Source organism: Protomyctophum bolini, assembly GCF_963924005.1.
Source record: "Protomyctophum bolini genome assembly, chromosome: 16".
Lineage (NCBI taxonomy): Eukaryota > Metazoa > Chordata > Actinopteri > Myctophiformes > Myctophidae > Protomyctophum > Protomyctophum bolini.
In genome coordinates, this window is record NC_137877.1 from 2,892,316 (window position 1) to 2,913,027 (window position 20,712).

The following is a 20,712-nucleotide window of genomic DNA, read 5'->3' on the forward strand; positions in this document are numbered from 1 at the left end:
TAAAGGGTCAATGGGAGGCATGTAGAATTGCACTAAAATTATTCTGATGAGTATTGCACTTGACTTCGTTTACTTTTGTAGTGTTCAGATAACACTAATAACACTGAAATGCATGTTATGGATATGAAGCACTCAGGAATGTTTTGTTTAGTAGCAAGATAAAAGTTTATACATTTAACAAAAGCATTTATTATTGCACTTTTGATTTACTGTTGTAGTGAAATGCAGCAGGAATGCTGCTTTGTGGTTGTTCTTTGTTGAGTAGTGGGCTTTAAGTTCATACATTTATTTTAATAGAAGCCTTAATTATAATTTTGGTCATTTTTGTATATTTGGGTTACACAACAATACTTTCAAATTCATAAAGTTGAAATTAAGCATTACTAAATGCATTTGAAATGGAATAAAAACAAAGTTACAACGAATTATAATTGTTTATATGCCTTATTTATCACATCTGTGACTATTATGGGCTATTTGAGTGATGGGGTACTACTGGCGGGACTGCCGATAAACAATGCGGCCCCCCAGATTGAGTGTGGAAATTTAGTGGCTCTCACCATATACAAAGTTGCCCACCCCTGGTGTAGATTGTAGAATTAACTTAAGTAATGCAGATGTTTAACAATAATTTTACTCTGTAAAATGAAATCACCAACTCACTCTCCATCATTTAGCTGGGGAGTCTGGGGGCCACTGAAACCCCCTCAGGGACCACTGAAACCCCCTCAGGGGCCACTGAAACACCCTCAGGGACCACTGAAACCCCCTCAGTGGCCACTGAAACCCCCTCAGTGGCCACTGAAACCCCCCTCAGGGACCACTGAAACCCCCTCAGGGACCACTGAAACCCCCTCAGGGACCACTGAAACCCCCTCAGGGACCACTGAAACCCCCTCAGTGACCACTGAAACCCCCTCAGTGGCCACTGAAACCCCCCTCAGGGACCACTGAAACCCCCTCAGGGACCACTGAAACCCCCTCAGGGACCACTGAAACCCCCTCAGGGACCACTGAAACCCCCTCAGGGACCACTGAAACCCCACCTCAAGGACCACTGTCTGTCTGGGGGTCCCTGCATGGACCACTGGTCTGTGGTGTCTGATCTAAGTATTTGTTGACAGAACCACTGGTCTTTGGTGTCTGATCTAAGTATGTGTTGACAGAACCTCTGCTCTGTGGGTTCTGATCTAAGTATTTGTTGACAGAACCACTGCTCTGTGGGTTCTGATCTAAGTATTTGTTGACAGAACCACTGCTCTGTGGGTTCTGATCTAAGTATTTGTTGACAGAACCACTGCTCTGTGGGTTCTGATCTAAGTATTTGTTGACAGAACCACTGCTCTGTGGGTTCTGATCTAAGTATTTGTTGACAGAACCACTGCTCTGTGGGTTCTGATCTAAGTATTTGTTGACAGAACCACTGCTCTGTGGGTTCTGATCTAAGTATTTGTTGACAGAACCACTGCTCTGTGGGTTCTGATCTAAGTATTTGTTGACAGAACGCGAGCTGCAGATCCTGCAGGGCTTGGAGGACCTGCACATCCAGGAGGACCAGAACGCCGTGTTCGTCTGTGAGATCAACATGGAGGACGTCCCGGGGGAGTGGTACCGGAACGGAGACAAGATACGGCCCACCACCACCGTCAAGATCCGCCAAGAAGGTACAGTACGGAGTACAGTATGTGTGGACAGTACTGCCGTTTGTCATTTATATCTGAACGCAATCAATCAACCCATTCTGACCTGAGATCAGATTCATACGAAGGTTTCCACTGGACACACACTGGTCTGATTAACCCATTCTGACCTGAGATCAGATTATAAAAATGTCAGTCGTTCTTCGATTTTTCAAAAATAGCAGACCTACAAGCTCGTAGCGCGCCACTCGGTGGCGCGCTACGAGCTTGTAGATCTGCTATTTTTCAATAGCTAAAGCAGAACATGATGCTAATACCAAAATGGGTTACCGGTCAGAATGGGTTAATTCCCTGATGATAACAATCCCAAGCTGTTCTGAGCTCCTATGAGTATGTTTACTTTATGCAAATAATATGTGACCAGATTTGACTGACAGCCTGCCATCGCGCAAAATCCAGCTTTTCACCAGAGAAAAACATCACATACTAACTAGAGCTTGTCTGAAATAAGTGTCAGAGCTGAAATAGACATGTAAATATGAAATAAATGCCCAAACATGTAGCTAGGTGTAATGTTAGAGACCACAGAAGACATGTAAATATGAAATAAATGCCCAAACATGTAGCTAGGTGTAATGTTAGAGACCACAGAAGACATGTAAATATGAAATAAATGATTAAACATGTAGCTATAGGTGTAATGTTAGAGACCACAGAAGACATGTAAATATGAAATAAATGCCCAAGCATGTAGCTATAGGTGTAATGTTAGAGACCACAGAAGACATGTAAATATGAAATAAATGCTTAAACATGTAGCTATAGGTGTAATGTTAGAGACCACAGAAGACATGTAAATATGAAATAAATGCTTAAACATGTAGCTATAGGTGTAATGTTAGAGACCACAGAAGACATGTAAATATGAAATAAATGCTTAAACATGTAGCTAGGTGTAATGTTAGAGACCACAGAAGTGAACCTTTCAAGCCTGTTTTCTCAACTCGCTGTTTCTCTGCAAGACATTATACTCTATAAGCCATATCTCCAAAACTGGTGGGTCAAACTGAACAACCAATATGTCAATTTGAAGCTATGATTCCCTGCTTTCACATGACATGAAAAAACTAAGGAAAAAAATCCAATGGCAGTCCCTCAGTCCACCAGAGGGTGCTAGAAATGCCAAAACAAACTTTTGCTAACACAGTTAAAATATATGCATGCATAATATAGCCTGCCCTACAGTATTAGTAGTAGTAGTAGTAGCAGTAGTAATAGTGTTGGGTCAGCTACATGTAGCTTAACTTGCCCAACACTGGTTTTAATTATTTATTAGATTTTTTTTACAGTAAGAATTAAGGCTCGAATACCTGCACGTAATAGTGGAGTAAGCAATAGGTATATTACAATTTATGAATAGGCCTATTAGCTACGTATGATTCACTGTTTTGCAGTGTTGGGTCAGCCACAGCTTAACACTGCAGATAACAATGAATCATAGCAATAGATCTATTAATTAACTTTAATAGACCTATTGCTTTGAGTAAACTATAAGTATTACTACTTATTTGAAAGTGATTTTTATATTTTTTGCCTATAATGGCATGCCCAGAATTGGGATGCCTGTATTACCCCATTTTGGGCGGTAACCCCTTTTGGTGTTAGCATCATGTTATGCTTTAGCTATTGAAAAAAAAACAGATCTACAACAAGCTCATAGCGTGCCACCGAGTATCGCTTGTAGGTCTGCTATTTTTGAAAAATCGATGAACGACTGACATAGTAAACAAAGCTTTTTCAGAAAACTGTCCTGATGTAGAAGACATTTTTAGAATCTGATCAGAGGTCAAAATGGGTTTTAATTAAATGGCTAATAATTAATTCATTGTCATTATTATTATTTCAGGGACCAAACACTTTCTTCTCATGTGCAACGTGAGGGGAGAGGATTCTGGAGAGATCAAATTTGTCGCCAGGCATGTTGAGTCTACCGCCTGCCTGGAGGTGGAAGGTATGTTTACCATGTTGAGTCTACCGCCTGTCTGGAGGTGGAAGGTATGTTTACCATGTTGAGTCTACAGCCTGCCTGGAGGTGGAAGGTATGTTTACCATGTTTACCATGTTGAGTCTACAGCCTGCCTGGAGGTGGAAGGTATGTTTACCATGTTGAGTCTACAGCCTGCCTGGAGGTGGAAGGTATGTTTACCATGTTGAGTCTACCGCCTGCCTGGAGGTGGAAGGTATGTTTACCATGTTGAGTCTACATGTTTACCATGTTGAGTCTACCGCCTGCCTGGAGGTGGAAGGTATGTTTACCATGTTGAGTCTACAGCCTGCCTGGAGGTGGAAGGTATGTTTACCATGTTGAGTCTACCGCCTGCCTGGAGGTGGAAGGTATGTTTACCATGTTGAGTCTACCGCCTGCCTGGAGGTGGAAGGTATGTTTACCATGTTGAGTCTACAGCCTGCCTGGAGGTGGAAGGTATGTTTACCATGTTGAGTCTACCGCCTGCCTGGAGGTGGAAGGTATGTTTACCATGTTGAGTCTACCGCCTGCCTGGAGGTGGAAGGTATGTTTACCATGTTGAGTCTACCGCCTGCCTGGAGGTGGAAGGTATGTTTACCATGTTGAGTCTACAGCCTGCCTGGAGGTGGAAGGTATGTTTACCATGTTGAGTCTACCGCCTGCCTGGAGGTGGAAGGTATGTTTACCATGTTGAGTCTACCGCCTGCCTGGAGGTGGAAGGTATGTTTACCATGTTGAGTCTACCGCCTGCCTGGAGGTGGAAGGTATGTTTACCATGTTGAGTCTACAGCCTGCCTGGAGGTGGAAGGTATGTTTACCATGTTGAGTCTACAGCCTGCCTGGAGGTGGAAGGTATGTTTACCATGTTGAGTCTACCGCCTGCCTGGAGGTGGAAGGTATGTTTACCATGTTGAGTCTACAGCCTGCCTGGAGGTGGAAGGTATGTTTACCATGTTGAGTCTACAGCCTGCCTGGAGGTGGAAGGTATGTTTACCATGTTTACCATGTTGAGACTACATGTTTACCATGTTGAGTCTACCGCCTGCCTGGAGGTGGAAGGTATGTTTACCATGTTGAGTCTACCGCCTGCCTGGAGGTGGAAGGTATGTTTACCATGTTTACCATGTTGAGACTACATGTTTACCATGTTGAGTCTACCGCCTGCCTGGAGGTGGAAGGTATGTTTACCATGTTGAGTCTACAGCCTGCCTGGAGGTGGAAGGTATGTTTACCATGTTGAGTCTACCGCCTGCCTGGAGGTGGAAGGTATGTTTACCATGTTGAGTCTACCGCCTGCCTGGAGGTGGAAGGTATGTTTACCATGTTGAGTCTACCGCCTGCCTGGAGGTGGAAGGTATGTTTACCATGTTGAGTCTACCGCCTGCCTGGAGGTGGAAGGTATGTTTACCATGTTGAGTCTACCGCCTGCCTGGAGGTGAAAGGTATGTTTACCATGTTGAAAGAAAGAAAGGTACTATGTTTACCCTGCAGGGTAACTGGACTAAGGAAAGGAAAGGTACTATGTTTACCCTGCAGGGTAACTGGACTAAGGAAAGGAAAGGTACTATGTTTACCCTGCAGGGTAACTGGACTAAGGAAAGGAAAGGTACTATGTTTACCCTGCAGGGTAACTGGACTAAGGAAAGGAAAGGTACTATGTTTACCCTGCAGGGTAACTGGACTAAGGAAAGGAAAGGTACTATGTTTACCCTGCAGGGTAACTGGACTAAGGAAAGGAAAGGTACTATGTTTACCCTGCAGGGTAACTGGACTAAGGAAAGGAAAGGTACTATGTTTACCCTGCAGGGTAACTGGACTAAGGAAAGGAAAGGTACTTTGTTTACCCTGCAGGGTAACTGGACTAAGGAAAGGAAAGGTACTATGTTTACCCTGCAGGGTAACTGGACTAAGGAAAGGAAAGGTACTATGTTTACCCTGCAGGGTAACTGGACTAAGGAAAGGAAAGGTACTATGTTTACCCTGCAGGGTAACTGGACTAAGGAAAGGAAAGGTACTATGTTTACCCTGCAGGGTAACTGGACTAAGGAAAGGAAAGGTACTATGTTTACCCTGCAGGGTAACTGGACTAAGGAAAGGAAAGGTACTATGTTTACCCTGCAGGGTAACTGGACTAAGGAAAGGAAAGGTACTATGTTTACCCTGCAGGGTAACTGGACTAAGGAAAGGAAAGGTACTATGTTTACCCTGCAGGGTAACTGGACTAAGGAAAGGAAAGGTACTATGTTTACCCTGCAGGGTAACTGGACTAAGGAAAGGAAAGGTACTATGTTTACCCTGCAGGGTAACTGGACTAAGGAAAGGAAAGGTACTATGTTTACCCTGCAGGGTAACTGGACTAAGGAAAGGAAAGGTACTATGTTTACCCTGCAGGGTAACTGGACTAAGGAAAGGAAAGGTACTATGTTTACCCTGCAGGGTAACTGGACTAAGGACATTCTGACGACCCCCTGTCTGCTCCCTCTCCCTCAGAGCTTCCGGTGAACATTCTGTCTGTTCCTTCTCCCTCAGAGCTTCCGGTGAACATTCTGTCTGTTCCCTCTCCCTCAGAGCTTCCGGTGAACATCCTGTCTGTTCCCTCTCCCTCAGAGCTTCCGGTGAACATTCTGTCTGTTCCCCCTCTCCCTCAGAGCTTCCGGTGAACATTCTGTCTGTTCCCTCTCCCTCAGAGCTTCCGGTGAACATCGTGAAGCCTCTCCAGGACCAGACGGTGGTGGAGAAGAGCCGTGTTCTGCTGGACTGCACCGTGTCCAACCCGCGCTGCTCCATCCGCTGGTACAAGGGCCACAACGTGGTGCTGCCCGGCGAGCGCTTCGAGATCTGCAGCGAGGGCGGCTACCGCAAGCTCATCATCCAGCAGGTGGCGCTGGACGACGAGGGCACGTACAGCGTGCAGGTCGGGGAGCACTCGTGCTCCGCCAACCTCACCGTCGAAGGTACGAGATTTATATCATTTATAGATCAGATTTATATCATTTATAGATCAGTGGTTCAAACCTCACGGTCGAAGGTAGGAGATTTATATAATTTATAGATCAGTGGTTCAAATCTCACGGTCGAAGGTAGGAGATTTATATAATTTATAGATCAGTGGTTCAAACCTCACGGTCGAAGGTAGGAGATTTATATAATTTATAGATCAGTGGTTCAAATCTCACGGTCGAAGGTAGGAGATTTATATCATTTATAGATCAGTGGTTCAAATCTCACGGTCGAAGGTAGGAGATTTATATCATTTATAGATCAGCGGTAGATTTATATAATGTATAGATCAGCGGTAGGAGATTTATATCATGTATAGATCAGCGGTAGGAGATTTATATCATGTATAGATCAGCGGTTCAAATCTCACGGTAGAAGGTAGGAGATTTATATCATTTATAGATCAGCTTGCAGAGCTGATCTACATTTTACTATAACGACCGTAGTGACGACCGTATAGTGGACACTTTCATGATTGGCTGCCTCTGGGTTACCTCTAAGGCTAAGCCAATGGGAGACTTACCCATATAATAAAAGCCATAGTCTACTCTGAACGGCATAAAAAACCCCATACTCTGAACCAGTGGCGGAAAGTTCTTATAACGGCAGGGGGTTCATGCAGCCACGCCCCCCCCCCAGCGGTGGAAAAAAAACGAGTTTTGTTTTTTCGGTTGGTACAGTTTGTTAATGAACACAGTGTTTCAGTTCACAACGAAGAACACATTAAATTGTTTCAGCAACATTTCAACATGATCAATGATAAACAGTAAAGCAGTCGCTTTGTGATGGGTTCAGTCGCGCCTTTGCCAAAATGCCAGGGGGTTCAGTCGCGCCTCTGAACCCACGGAGTTGACGCCACTGCTCTGAACACCGCAATGTGATGGAGGCTTGTGAGTGTTGTGAACTTGTGAATCAATACTGCCCCCATCTGGCGAAGTGTATTAATTGAGTACCATCTATCTATGCCAGGGGTGCACACAAGGTACAATTTACAATTTACAATTTAGGCATTTAGCAGACGCTCTTAATCCAGAGCGACTTACATTAAGCAAGAACAAAAAGCATGGGGAATACAAGGTAGATTGTGATCTACCACCAGATCACAAAGGCTGTGCAGGTATAGATCACATGGGATGCCTCTAAAATGTATATAATCTATCACTTGAATTAAGGTGACTTGATTGATTGACATAAAAATGGCCTGTCAGCTCAAATGTTGCACACAAACGTCAGTAGCATGACAAAGTTATAGCAAAAAAAACAACCAATTACATTTTCACTTTATACAGTTGTGATCAAAAGTTTACATACGTTTGTAAAGGACATACTGTCATGATAGTCCTGCCTTTCCAATAATTTGTTCAACTCTTATTTTTCTGTGATAGGTTGATTGGAGAAAATACTTCTTTGTCATACAAATAAATCTTGAATTTATTTGTATTTTTATGAATGTTTAAGGGTTTTTTGAAAATGTGACCAAATCTGCTGGTTCAAAAGAATACATACAGCAATGCTAATATTTGGTTGCATGTCCCTTGGCCATTTTCACCCCAATTTGACGCTTTTGGTAGCCATCCACATTGTTCCACAAGCTTCTGGCAAAAAACTAATACTGTAATAATAAAAAAAATCACACCCCTGTGAAGTGAGCAGTGCAACTGCAGTGCAATTGCAGTGCAATTGCACTGCTCACTTCACAGGGGTGTGATTTGTATTATTATTACAGTATTCGTTTTTTTCTTATGAAAGCAGAGAGTCTTCTGTTTCATACGGTATATAGTATGTACATGTCGCTATAGGCCTTATTTTGTGAATAATAGTTCTTCAGGTCCATGCCTTCTCTAAAGTTCTCTCTGGTGAGCGCAAGCTGCATTCAATAGCCAATTACTGACAAACTGTACATGGGATCAACGTGTATTTGTTTCCCTCCTAAAAGTAGACATTCAGGGCTTTCATTCAGTGTGTAGTATGTATATGATATTATTTGTGTTCATTTTTATATCTGTCTGTCAATGTCTGTCAACTTCAACCTTCCATATCTCTGCTGTTTTTTCAAACGAGCAGAGTGCAGGCAAAAGCAGGTGTTAGAAAAAGGTAAATATCTCCAGAATGGAAGATGGTAAAATCATGATTTTTGTTTAAAATTGAAGTGGACAAGTTAGGCTTTCTTTTGATTTATCTCGCTATAAGAGGCCCCTCGCTGTGGGCCCCTAAAAAGTTCAAAAGTCCAATGTTAATCGCTTAGCACCACCAGGCCTGAGCTCACTTTAAACTCTAGCATACAAAGTATTAAACAATTTTTTGCACAGTTGATCTTGGGACCTGTAGCTGACTAGAAATGACTTTCCTGACTTGTTTAAGTCTATTATTCGCTTTTTCAGATCCATGCTGAGCTCCTTTGACTTTCCCATTTTATTGTTTGTGGGTTGTGGCCAAACGAGCCCTAAATAAGGCTCAGAGAAGTGAACAGACCAGAAGTAGTCAATCATAATCACTCAGTTTAAGTTAAGAGGCCATGCCACAAAGCTAATTTGATTGACACAACTTTCTACATTACCATATGGGACATAATATGTATGCTGTATGTATATTTATGAACCAGCGGATTTGGTCACATTTTCAGAAAACCCTTAAACATTCATAAAAATACAAATAAATTCAAGATTTTTTTGTATGACAAAGAAGTATTTGCTCCAATCAACCTATCACAGAAGAATAAGAGTTGAACAAATTATTGGAAAGGCAGGACTATCATGACAGTATGTCCTTTACAAACGTATGTAAACTTTTGATCACAACTGTATGTAACACCAGCTCCACTATTCCAATGGTACTTTTTTCAACAATGAGAGAACATTATTTTTGGTGGGTAGATCTCTTTTAGCTGGACATTTTGAAAGTAGCTCTGAAGTCAAAAAAGTGTGGGCACCCCCCTGATCTATGCTAATGCTGAACTCCGGTTTATTCCGGTTGATCGGGGGGCCAAAAACAAACTTCAGTCATTTGTTGTTTTTTTATTTTACTGTACATTTTGATTTTGTTTTAGTCATAAGTCTTTTGAAGGAAATGTCATGTAGTTTTAGTCATATTTCAGTCATCTGCAATGGTTTAGTGTTCAAGTCTAGTTTTGGTCAACTAAATATCCTAAGATTTTAGTCTAATCTAAAGTTGATTTAGTCGATGCGCTACGAGCTTGTAGATCTGCTATTTTTGCAAAAATCTTGAAAATGCGGCGCAAATCTTTGAATATATATTTCAGCGCCAACGTTTTTAACTCAAATCTTTGCTTCTGGGGGGGGGGGGGTGTCCCTGGAACAACATATTTTGAGATAGGGGTCCACGGTCCCAATTACTGTACATATAATCCTGGGGGTCCTTGACATGAACTGACATGACATACCCACTGCACACTAAATGAAGTGGAAACCGAGCTACACTTCCTAACCATCTGTCCATTATTGTACTAAGACATCAGAGACACATACTTCCCACTGATTACAACCACACACGGAGGTTTAGAAAACATGACCAATGACAAAAAACTCCCATATCTGCTGGACGAAGTAAAACAATGTGCTGCAGCAAGATTTGTGAGTTGCTGTGATAGGAGAAGGATATCAAATGGAACACAACCACCCTAAAGACTAATCATTGTGTATATTCCTGCACTATACCTATTGAGTGACCTTGGTACATAGAATTTGATCTATTGAAGATTCTGACCTTCAAATGTACATAATTTTTGTTTTGATTGTATTGCTGTATTGTTGTATTGTTCTTTCTGCTTTGGCAATGTAAACGTATGTATGTATGTTCTCATGCCAATAAAGCCCTTTGAATTTAAATTGAATTGACATAGAAACATAGGGTTTTTTCAGAAAACTGTCAGGAAGTTATTCCTCTCTTTTCTCTCTCTTACCCGATCCACAGCCCAGGCTGCGTTGACGTTGGTCCGGGGGCTGGAGGACGTGTCGGTGGGGGCCGGCGACGAGGCCTGCTTTGAGTGCGAGGTGTCGGTGCCCATCCTCAAGGGGCCCCTGTGGAGCCTGAACGGGGCCCCGCTGGCGCCCAGCTCCAGGGTCCGCATCGAGAGGCTGGGGACCGTCCACAGACTGACGCTGAGGCACACCTCTCCGGACATGACCGGCCCCGTGGACTTCAGCTTAGGGAAGGTCTCCAGCAGTTCACAGCTCCGTGTCCTCCTGAGTGAGTTATAAAACGCACAATTATTATGCTTTAGTATATTTATTGGTTTTCTAAAGACAAACACAAAAGACATTACACAACAAGAACATAATAACAAACAGAAAAGAAACACTATTGTAAATAAAAAGATTGAATATACAAAGACATGACAAGGACAATGAGCCATAATGGCTTTCGAATTTTGATAGACTCCCATTCAGGAAATACATCCATACAGTACATAAATACATAATATTAAAAAAGGCAGACAATAGTTATCATAGGCACCAAATCATTACAACAAGAGCAGACCCATGCATGCTCCACTCAAAGGCGGCAAATGTTAGGAAGGGACTAGTGGACAAGAGATCCAGTATAAGTCATTTTACACTTGGTTGCATGCTGAAAATAGCAGATCTACAAGCTCACAACACGTCGCAGTGCAACGCGTTGTGAGCTTGTAGTTCTGCTATTTTCAGCAAGTGTAAAAACAGTCATTACGACGGCATCAAGGACCGCCAAAATACATTTTGTTTGACTAAATCAACTGTAGAATTAGTCAACTAAAATCTTATATTTAGTCGACTAAAACTAAAATGTGACAAACTAAATGAGGACAGAGTACAGCATATTGCAATGGGTCTGGTCCACAAGATTCAATACCCATGTTACCATGTACCATGTACAAAAAGATTATGTCAGCGAAGTCCACACCCACAACACCAGAGGGAGTTCAACAAACATGTGCTACCCAGATTCGGCACAAACAAGGGACTAAATTATTTTCGCTCCTATGCCACCAAAATGTGGAACGCCCTACCAACAGTCATTAAGACATGTGAATCCCTCGACTCCTTCAAAACCGCTCTCAAAGGGCACCTACGGAGGGCTGCAATTCAATACTGGCCCCCGTAAAATCCGATTCCCCCCCCCCCCAACCCTTTTCCCCTCACTGTATATGTTTTTTCCCCCTTTTTAACTCTATGATGATTTCCTGTTTTTGGCTATATAGGCATATATAGAAGTGTATATTTGTACGTCTCTAAATGTTATGATCAATTGAACATGGTGGACCCTATTGTAAACAAGTGTAATGCTTTATGGTGTCGTCCACAGTTAATGATAATGACAATGAATTTATTTATATAGCACATTTCAAGACATATAGTCACAAAGTGCTTTACATAACAGGGTAAAAAAAACAACAACGTAGTCACAGCTATACAACAAGATATCATTGAATGACAGCATGAAGGACAACATGAAAGCATATATACACAAAATAGAATAAGGTATGCCAAAGGTAATTAAGAGAAAGCCCTTAACGTAAAGGTGGGTTTTTAGAAGGGATTTAAAACATGACACAGATTTTGCAAGTCTTAAATTAATAGGTAGGGCGTTCCATAACATGGGAGCCCGGGTTGCAAATGCCCTGCCACCTTTTGTGATAAGATGGGCTGTGGGGGGTCTCTCAGTTAACAGTTTTGTATTGAGTTGTGCTTGAAATGTACTGTAATTCTCCAATCTGTTAATACTTCAATCAATCAATCAATACTGGTTGCCTTTTAGTCCAGTGTAGGGTCATTTCCCTCATTTCCAAGACTTTTCAGGCGTCCCAGATTGAGCCAGGCAATTGTATCAGTGTTCAAATGCCCTAATAGTTTAGTCCCCTAATAGTTGGCCTTCTGTTGTAAAGCTCTCTCATTGTCTCTTCCTGCAAGATGTGTTTTTAAGCCTGTTAAAATAGCATAGACATAAAAAAAAGCATGATTTTAAAACAAAATGTGAGACACCAGAGGAGTTTATAAATGATAGCCAAGTGGGATGGGGGGGGACGGGTCCCCACCCATCCCACTTGTCCCACACAAGCGATACTTCTGTCCCTCAAATGAACAGTTTGGATCTGGTCACCCTAGTCCAGTGCCAGGGTTTTGTGGGTGCGTGCAGCAATTGGAAGCCAAAGGGCTTTGTTTGACAGCCACAGCCGCAGCCGCTATGAAGGTAATTGTTTATGAACAATGATAGAAGGTAACAAAGTACTGGTGTTTTCAGTGTGCTGAAACCCAGCACATCATAATTATGATATACTGTACATATAGCAGTAAAATCTTAACACGGCTACAGACCCCAGATGTGTAGCTGATCTGAATTCCTCTCCTCCATATGTCCTGTCACAACATACAGACTTCCTTCACAGCTGCTACCAATGAAACACAGATTAATGCCAGGTGTGTGTTCTGTGTTTGCTCACAGGAAAGGTTCTGCTACATTGGTAACACCAGCTGTCATAAGAAGAAGGAAACCCCTCTGAAATAACCATAAAATGCTACATTTAACAGGTTGTCTAATAGCCACCATGTATTTTGAATGTGTGTAAATACAGCCATTTGAAAAAGACAAACACATTCTGTGATTATCTGGTTCTGGGCCTGTTTTTGTCACTCCATTCCTGTAATTCCAAACACTCACCACTAGATGGGGGACAATATTAACTTTTACTATTAGTCTTGCAGTGGCAACTCACTATCTCTGCCAGACAGAGTTTAAAACATCACTCTTATCTTAAGGTCCCTGCACTGTCAATTGATTGATTGATTGCTTGATTGATTGCTTAATTGATTGATTGAAATATGTATTAACAGTTTGCAGAATTACAGTACATTTCGATCTGTCTGCCTGTCAGATAGTTAGATTGGATTCTAAGATTCCCTTTGTATCCTTTTGCACTCATAGATATCCTTTTTAGAATAGTCCCCACTCTTTATGGTGCGTGTGTGTGTGTGTGTTTATATATATATCGTCTTAGGACAGGTTACATTTAAGAATGTCCGTTGACTGACAGCTCTGTGGAATATTAGTTGATGTCTACAGTGAAGTGATAGTTTCAATAGTTTGAACCTGCAGCGCTGAAAAAGCGTAAAAATGGGTTCAATGACTGTGAACGTGCCAATTAATCTAAGTGACATTTTAGTACACTTACAAACCTGTGGGGTTCTCTATATATATATATACACTGTGTAGGCCTCTATACTATGCACAGCAGCACATAGGTGAGATTCACCCATCCTATAACAACCTGGAGCAGAGAGAGAGCAGCCATTCTATACGAGCTCAGGGAGCATTTCAGGGGTTAAAGAGGTGAAGAGAGGCTCAGGGACACATCGCTGACCTGGCCCTGGAATCGTACCGGGGACCGACTCCCCAGGCGGGCTCACTGACCTCTTAGTGAGCCCGCCTGGAACCACCAGTTTAGTTTAGTTTATTTTATTAAAACCTGAGATCAGATTCTAAAAATGTTCTTCTACATCCCGACAGTTTTTCTGAAAAAGCTATGTTTACTATGTCAGTGGTTCTTTGATTTTTCAAAAATAGCAGACCTACAAGCTCGTAGCGCGCCACTCGGTGGCGCACTACGAGCTTGTAGATCTGCTATTTTTCAATAGCTAAAGTATAACATAATGCTTAGTTAAAACACCAAAAGGGGTTCCGTCCAGAATGGGTTAAGGATCCCCATTAGTACACCCTATAAGACTATTCTTCCTGGGGGGTCCAGGCAAAAAAGAAAACATCACAATACAAATCATAAAATGCAGTACAGGCTACAAAGCATGATCCATGTTTGTGAACAAAACACACAAACCTAAACGAACAGACTTTATTGTTGTTGTTCAATTATTTGATTGTGTTTTGTTCAATTATTATTATCTCCGTTTCATGTGTGCACGTCCAAATAAAAGGAACAGTATGCATTTTAATGTAAATTAAGTTTGATTGAATGATTGATCAGCCATTTGATTGATATAAGTCAAAGTCATGGTGGTTAGGGTTATACAACAGAATTCAGCATGGTTGAATTGTGCTGTCTGGCACTATGACTTATTATATTTGCCACACCACAAAAAACAAACAGTACATTTGTAGCCGGCGCTACACATTTAGTCTTAGTTTTAGTCATCATAGCTTAGTTTTCATTTTGTTTCCAGGTAGTTTTCGTCAGTGGAAAAAGGTAGACTGACGAACATTTTTCGTCTTAGTTTTAGTCACTGAAATCAACAGTGCTACAAACCGTAGGCTACACTATAGACCGATTCAGAAACGGGTCTCATGGTCGCAGACAACGTATTTCCTGTAGGCGGAGGTTTAAACCCTCCTTCTACTACAGTGAATGGAAAAGTGACTGATATGTTAGTCTGCCTCAAACGTTACTCTTTTACCTGCTTTTTAACACTAACATGCCCAGAACATCGGGATGAACCTGTGTAGTTTATGGCTGCTCCAACAGTAGTGGCAACATTCCAAAGAAAACAAATGTCAAAATATCTACCGCGGTGTGACGGTGTCTGAGACCAGAGCCATAGAGTAATGGTTGAGACGAAGCAGTGAAAGGTCCTGAAAGATACATAACGTCAGTCTTACCCAATACCCAATATTTCTGTTTTAGGAATAGGAACACAAGGCTGCTGTACTTTATACCTCATAAAAGTACAGCAGCCTTGTGTTCATTTTTGCCTCAATTTCCTAAAAATATTAAGTCAGGTGTCTTAGAGATTGACAGGTGTAATGTCAGGCTGCTACAAGACACTTCATCACATCACAGTCCCAAATGTAGACTAAAAATCACACCTTCGTCTTCAAGGTTTGTGTTTACACAGACATTCAAAGCTGGACATCAATGGCATTCAATGGCTGTGTTTACACAATGTCTGTGTTTACACAATGTCTGTGTTTACACAATGTAATGGCTGTGTTTACACAATGTAATGGCTGTCTTTACACAATGTCTGTGTTTACACAATGTCTGTGTTTATACAATGTAATGGCTGTGTTTACACAATGTCTGTGTTTACATAGCCCCTCTCGGAACCCCCTGGGTCAGCCCAATCCGAACCGAACCGGGCTGACCCGTAGGGTTCCTGGTCAAGCTAAGATTTTTCAATGCGATTGTTGGGACGCGGATATACACAAACTCATCGTTTAGTCCATCGGCGCGGAATTAGGACGCTTTTTATTGTGTTTGTTTACGGATGTGCGAACTATAAGTACCTTACATACCTCTGATAAAATCTCCTGTGTCGCGGAAGCCGTTAAGTATTTTTAATCCATGTTTGATTAAAAATGTCGCTTTGATTTCTTCTTGTTTATTTACCGTTTATTGTACCGCCTCTCGATGTGCGGTTGGCTTTGCGGGCTATGTCCCTTCCTCTGATCTGCTCCGTCATAGCTGTAGCACCACTAGCTAGCCAGATAGGCGGTACAATGAGGTGTCAATAAACAAGGTAGGAAGAAGCGACATTTTTAATCAATCATGGATTAAAAATACTTAACGGCTTCCGCGACACAGGAGATGTGTCGGTATGGTATGTAAGGTACTTATAGTTCGCACATTCGTAAGTCAATACATGAATAACCATGGTAAAAGCGCGCAGAAGTCCGTCTCATGGAGTGTTTACATTGTATTTGTTTGTGCGTAACTGGCGACAGCCCCACGTGAAGCAGGACCCAATGCAGTAAAGTCTTAAAAGTGTCAGAAACTTTACTACATTCGGGTTCTGCTTGCGGGGCTAGTGTTTACACAATGTAATGGCTGTGTTTACACAATGTAATGGCTGTCTTTACACAATGTCTGTGTTTACACAATGTTGCTGTTTACATAATGTAATGTCTGTGTTTACACAATGTCTGTGTTTACACAATGTTTGTGTTTACACAATGTAATGGCTGTGTACATAAACTATCAGCTGGACATACAGCTCAACAACCATAAAACAACACTCAGCATGTACAGTTGTACACTCTCCCAGACAGCCTACTAGTATTGAAGTATAAGTAGTAGTGTTGAGTATTGAAGACTGCAGAGTGTAACAACAGCTAGTTTCTTTCAACTCACTTCCAAATGACAAATTAGCAAGATGGCACCCCATAGCATAGCAGCAGACAACATGGATAGCACCCCAGGGCCATAGCATAGCAGCAGACAGCATGGTTAGCACCCCATATCATAGCAGCAGACAGCATGGTTAGCACCTCATAGCATAGCAGCAGACAACATGGGCAGCACCCCATAGCATAGCAGCAGACAACATGGGCACAATCTATGAAAATCCATTCAGCAAAAATAATCAATTAAATGCTGACCTTTGATGTCTTCAATGATGTAGTAATCCATAATCAAGGGCAGATGCTGCTGTGGAGTTGCCCAGTAAAGCTGAAGTCCTCAGGATACAACTTTCTAGCTCCTCTAGGGACTGCTGACTTCATTTCTTTCCAAAAACTTTGCAATAGACGTGTGACATTGTGAGGCTAACATTTAGGAGCTTCTCATTCATATTTAATCATAAACAAAGACACAAGTTTCTGGTGTGAAGACAAACAAATCTGCTGCATTCTAGAAACAAGCACATGATGACAGGCCTCAGGCAGACATGAGCAATCAATCTATGCAGGTACAGATGAACAGGTATGACCAATCAATCTATGCAGGTACAGATGGACAAACTAGAGGCATTGCCAGTGGCTACAAATTAATGATAATACCTACACCTACTGCCATGTTTTGCTAAATTGAATGCAGTGATTGCATTCACATTATGTTATGCAATTACGCTACTGTCATCATAATAATATTTTTTTGGCTGAGCCGATCGAGTTCAGATATACCTGGGCCTAGGCCCAGGTATATCTTCTATATTCTTCTATATTCTTCTATATTCTTTCAGAGCGAACGTTTTTAACTCAAATCTTCTGGGAGCGGGGGGGAGGGGGGGTCCCTGGAACAACATATTTTCAGATGGGGGTCGGCGGCCAATTACATATGTATATTTTTGGGGGTCCTTGACATGAAAATGTTTGAGAACGACTGACATATAGAAACATGGGGTTTTTCAGAAAACTGTCAGGATTTAGAAGACATTTGTTGAATGAGGTCCACTCATTTTGTATGTCCGTGTGGCAAAAATAAATGTCATTTTGACACAAATGTCATCCACAAACCAACGTGGTGACGTTGACCCCTGTCGAGGCAACATATACAGTATACATTTGCTGGCTCCTGTATGTGCTAAATTCTTCCTTTATGATCCAACTCTATTCATGGGCATAGAGGTCAAGTGATATGGAACCCATATCTGCAGGGATGCGACTAGGCCAGGATAGTAAACTATTTTTAGTTTTATTATGTTGCCAATAGGGGAGTATTAGGTTCATTCGTCTGACTTGAGGGAGGTACAGTTGTTGTTGTTTTTGTACAAAACTATAACGCAAAACTAAACAGAACGGAACTGATTAGTGACCAATAAGAGTCAACGTCAGCTATTTCCAGCTTTTGGTATTTATACCTATATTTATATTGGTATTTATACGCTTTCTAATCTAAGGATTAGAAAGAAGTCAGAGGATTTGTAATCTATGTAATGAAGCCAGAATTGGAGATGAGTATCATGTTCTGTTGGAATGTAAGAATACTGGCATTATGAATTTCAGGCAAAAATACCTGACACTGTATTTTTTTACTCACCCTTCTATGTTTAAATTAATTGCATTACTAAAATCTGAAAAACAAAAAGTAATCTATAAATTGGGTGCTTTTCTGAAAAATGTTCTTCCACTGTACAAATAGGGAAAGCCTTCCGATATGTCCATGTATATCGTGTAATCTGTTATGTATTGTATACTTTCGATTGTATACTTTTATGAATCTGTGCTCCAAACCATGTGATCATGGTCGTGAGTTAAATAAATTATGATGATGAGTGAGTTTAGTCAGGTTAGGGAGGTACTGTAGGTATGGTCCGTGGTGCAGAGTGTGTTCTGATTCCTTTCCAAACGATGAAGTGAGTCCGGACCTTCCGGGCCTTCTAGATCGCTATGCGGGACCTTCCGGGCCTTGTAGATCGCTATGCGAGCCCATTGGAAAAAAGTATCACAGTACTTGACCCTTCAAGTATTTCTAGAATGGCATTTGTAGAAGCTGAATTCCCACCTATTGACCAAGAATTCCGGTTGACATTTCTGAAATACTCGACACTTAAAACACAAAATAATGTCCCCCCCATTTTTTTCCATTCATCGTTTGTGATGAGTTTTGAAATAAGGCTGTGAATATCGATTATTTTCCTAGAGATTGTATGAATTACTTTTTCGATTAAGCAAGTAATCGAGAAACCCATTTTTACTGTACATTATATATTAAACAATTAATTTGACATGCAAAATTACTACTTCTGTGAAGCTATCATTTATCTTTTCCATCCATATGTTAGATGTCACCATATAGTCTTATCATCATATCAGATGTCTGACACAACACTACTTAAGCCTCGTTTTACACTTTGTCAAATTGTCGTACAATATGGCGCTGCACAAAAACAGTGGAAGCAACCAGTTCATGTGGTTAATGCCATTAACCTATTCTATATATGAAACTAGCCAAAACGGTTCATGTGATGCCATTTGTACATTTCTGAAAATGATTTAACCTTTTGAAAATGTTTGCCTACACAAAAATAATGATGATACTGATAATTGAATTTGAAAAGGGTTCAGTGGACAACACTACTGTATTTCCATAGAGGGTATAGCGCGTGACATCATCATCAAACCAGGAAGTTATGCAGGAACGCCCACTGAGTGTCAAAAAAACTACTTTCTGGCCTCGACAGCCCAGACATCCACACAGAAAAGTCCTGTCTGATTGCATTAAACAACATTAAACAATGTTAAACTCACTTTGCCTGGAGCTTTGCCACTCGGTGTGCCATTCACTTTAACCCATTCTGACCGGGAACCCATTCTGGTGTTAGCATCATGTTATGCTTTAGCTATTGAAAAATAGCAGATCTACAAGCTCATAGCGCGCCACCGAGTGGCGCGCTACGAGCTTGTAGGTCTGCTATTTTTGAAAAATCGAAGAACGACTGACATTTTTTTAGAATCTGATCTCAGGCCAGAATGGGTTATAATCAGACCAGTGTGTGTCCGGTGGAAACCTCGTATGAATCTGATCTCAGGTCAGAAGAATGGGTTAAGCATGCGCATACCCTCTATATTGAAGCATAAACTTAAGTGTGCGTTTTGACAGAATAGGGCCAGGCATACCGTACTTACAGTATATGGAAGCTCTCCGGTTCACATGCATGTTTTCTCTGCTCTCGTTTCGCAGGTGATCCCTAGAAGTGATGGTGTCGTCTTCAAAGTGTCGTCACCCCATTAAAAAAATGGATTCTTTGGTTTTTTTTTTTTACTTTTTCAAGATGTGAAACCGAAGAGGCTGCGCCCCCGCTGTGGCTATGGGATTAAGATGTTTTCACTGTAGTTACAGTAGTCGAGAGCAAGGGTGAGATCAAATGAATCAATGGAAGTTTCTTTATTTTCTTTTCTTTTCTTTTACAACAAGTGGAAATATTGTGCTTGTTAAAAGTTCTTACATTCAACCTAAAAACAAATTGACAGTCAGCATACTTACATCAGCTTATAATTTATATTTCACTGACACCTTTCCTGGTTAAAAATGCAAAGTCTAAAGGTATATAAACTACAAAGTATATTGAATATAGCCTAAAGTTGTGAACTTGAACGGCTTTTGACCTAAGAAGTTCAGTGGCACTTTGGCTATACATTATATATATATACATGGTGGATTTATTCAAGAAGCGATAATTATTCCTATTCTTTATCATTAATTCTACATTTTTTTTTGTTTTTGTAAAAGGAACCCATGCAGTCTATGCTTCCGTGTCATGTTGAAATTAATTCCTAATGGGGTTTAAAAAAAAAAGCCAAGTGAATTCAGACACAGAGCGAAAAAGTTTGCATTAGATGTAGTTTTTAACCCATTCTGAACGGGAACCCATTTTGGTGTTAGCA

General features: G+C 41.3%; 1 protein-coding gene across 11 annotated transcripts in view; it reads left to right on the forward strand.

Moving 5' to 3' along the window:
* obsl1b (obscurin like cytoskeletal adaptor 1b) overlaps nt 1–20,712 on the forward strand; it is an 80,082-nt gene extending 59,370 nt beyond the window's left edge. For all 11 annotated transcript variants that reach the window (XM_080786192.1, XM_080786197.1, XM_080786198.1 and 8 more), the window contains 5 exons: nt 1,503–1,664; nt 3,547–3,651; nt 6,354–6,620; nt 10,597–10,872; nt 20,009–20,712. In XM_080786192.1, coding sequence (XP_080642318.1) covers nt 1,503–1,664; nt 3,547–3,651; nt 6,354–6,620; nt 10,597–10,872; nt 20,009–20,019 — 821 coding nt within the window. In that variant the 3' untranslated portion in view covers nt 20,020–20,712. The remainder of the gene's footprint in view (nt 1–1,502; nt 1,665–3,546; nt 3,652–6,353; nt 6,621–10,596; nt 10,873–20,008) is intronic.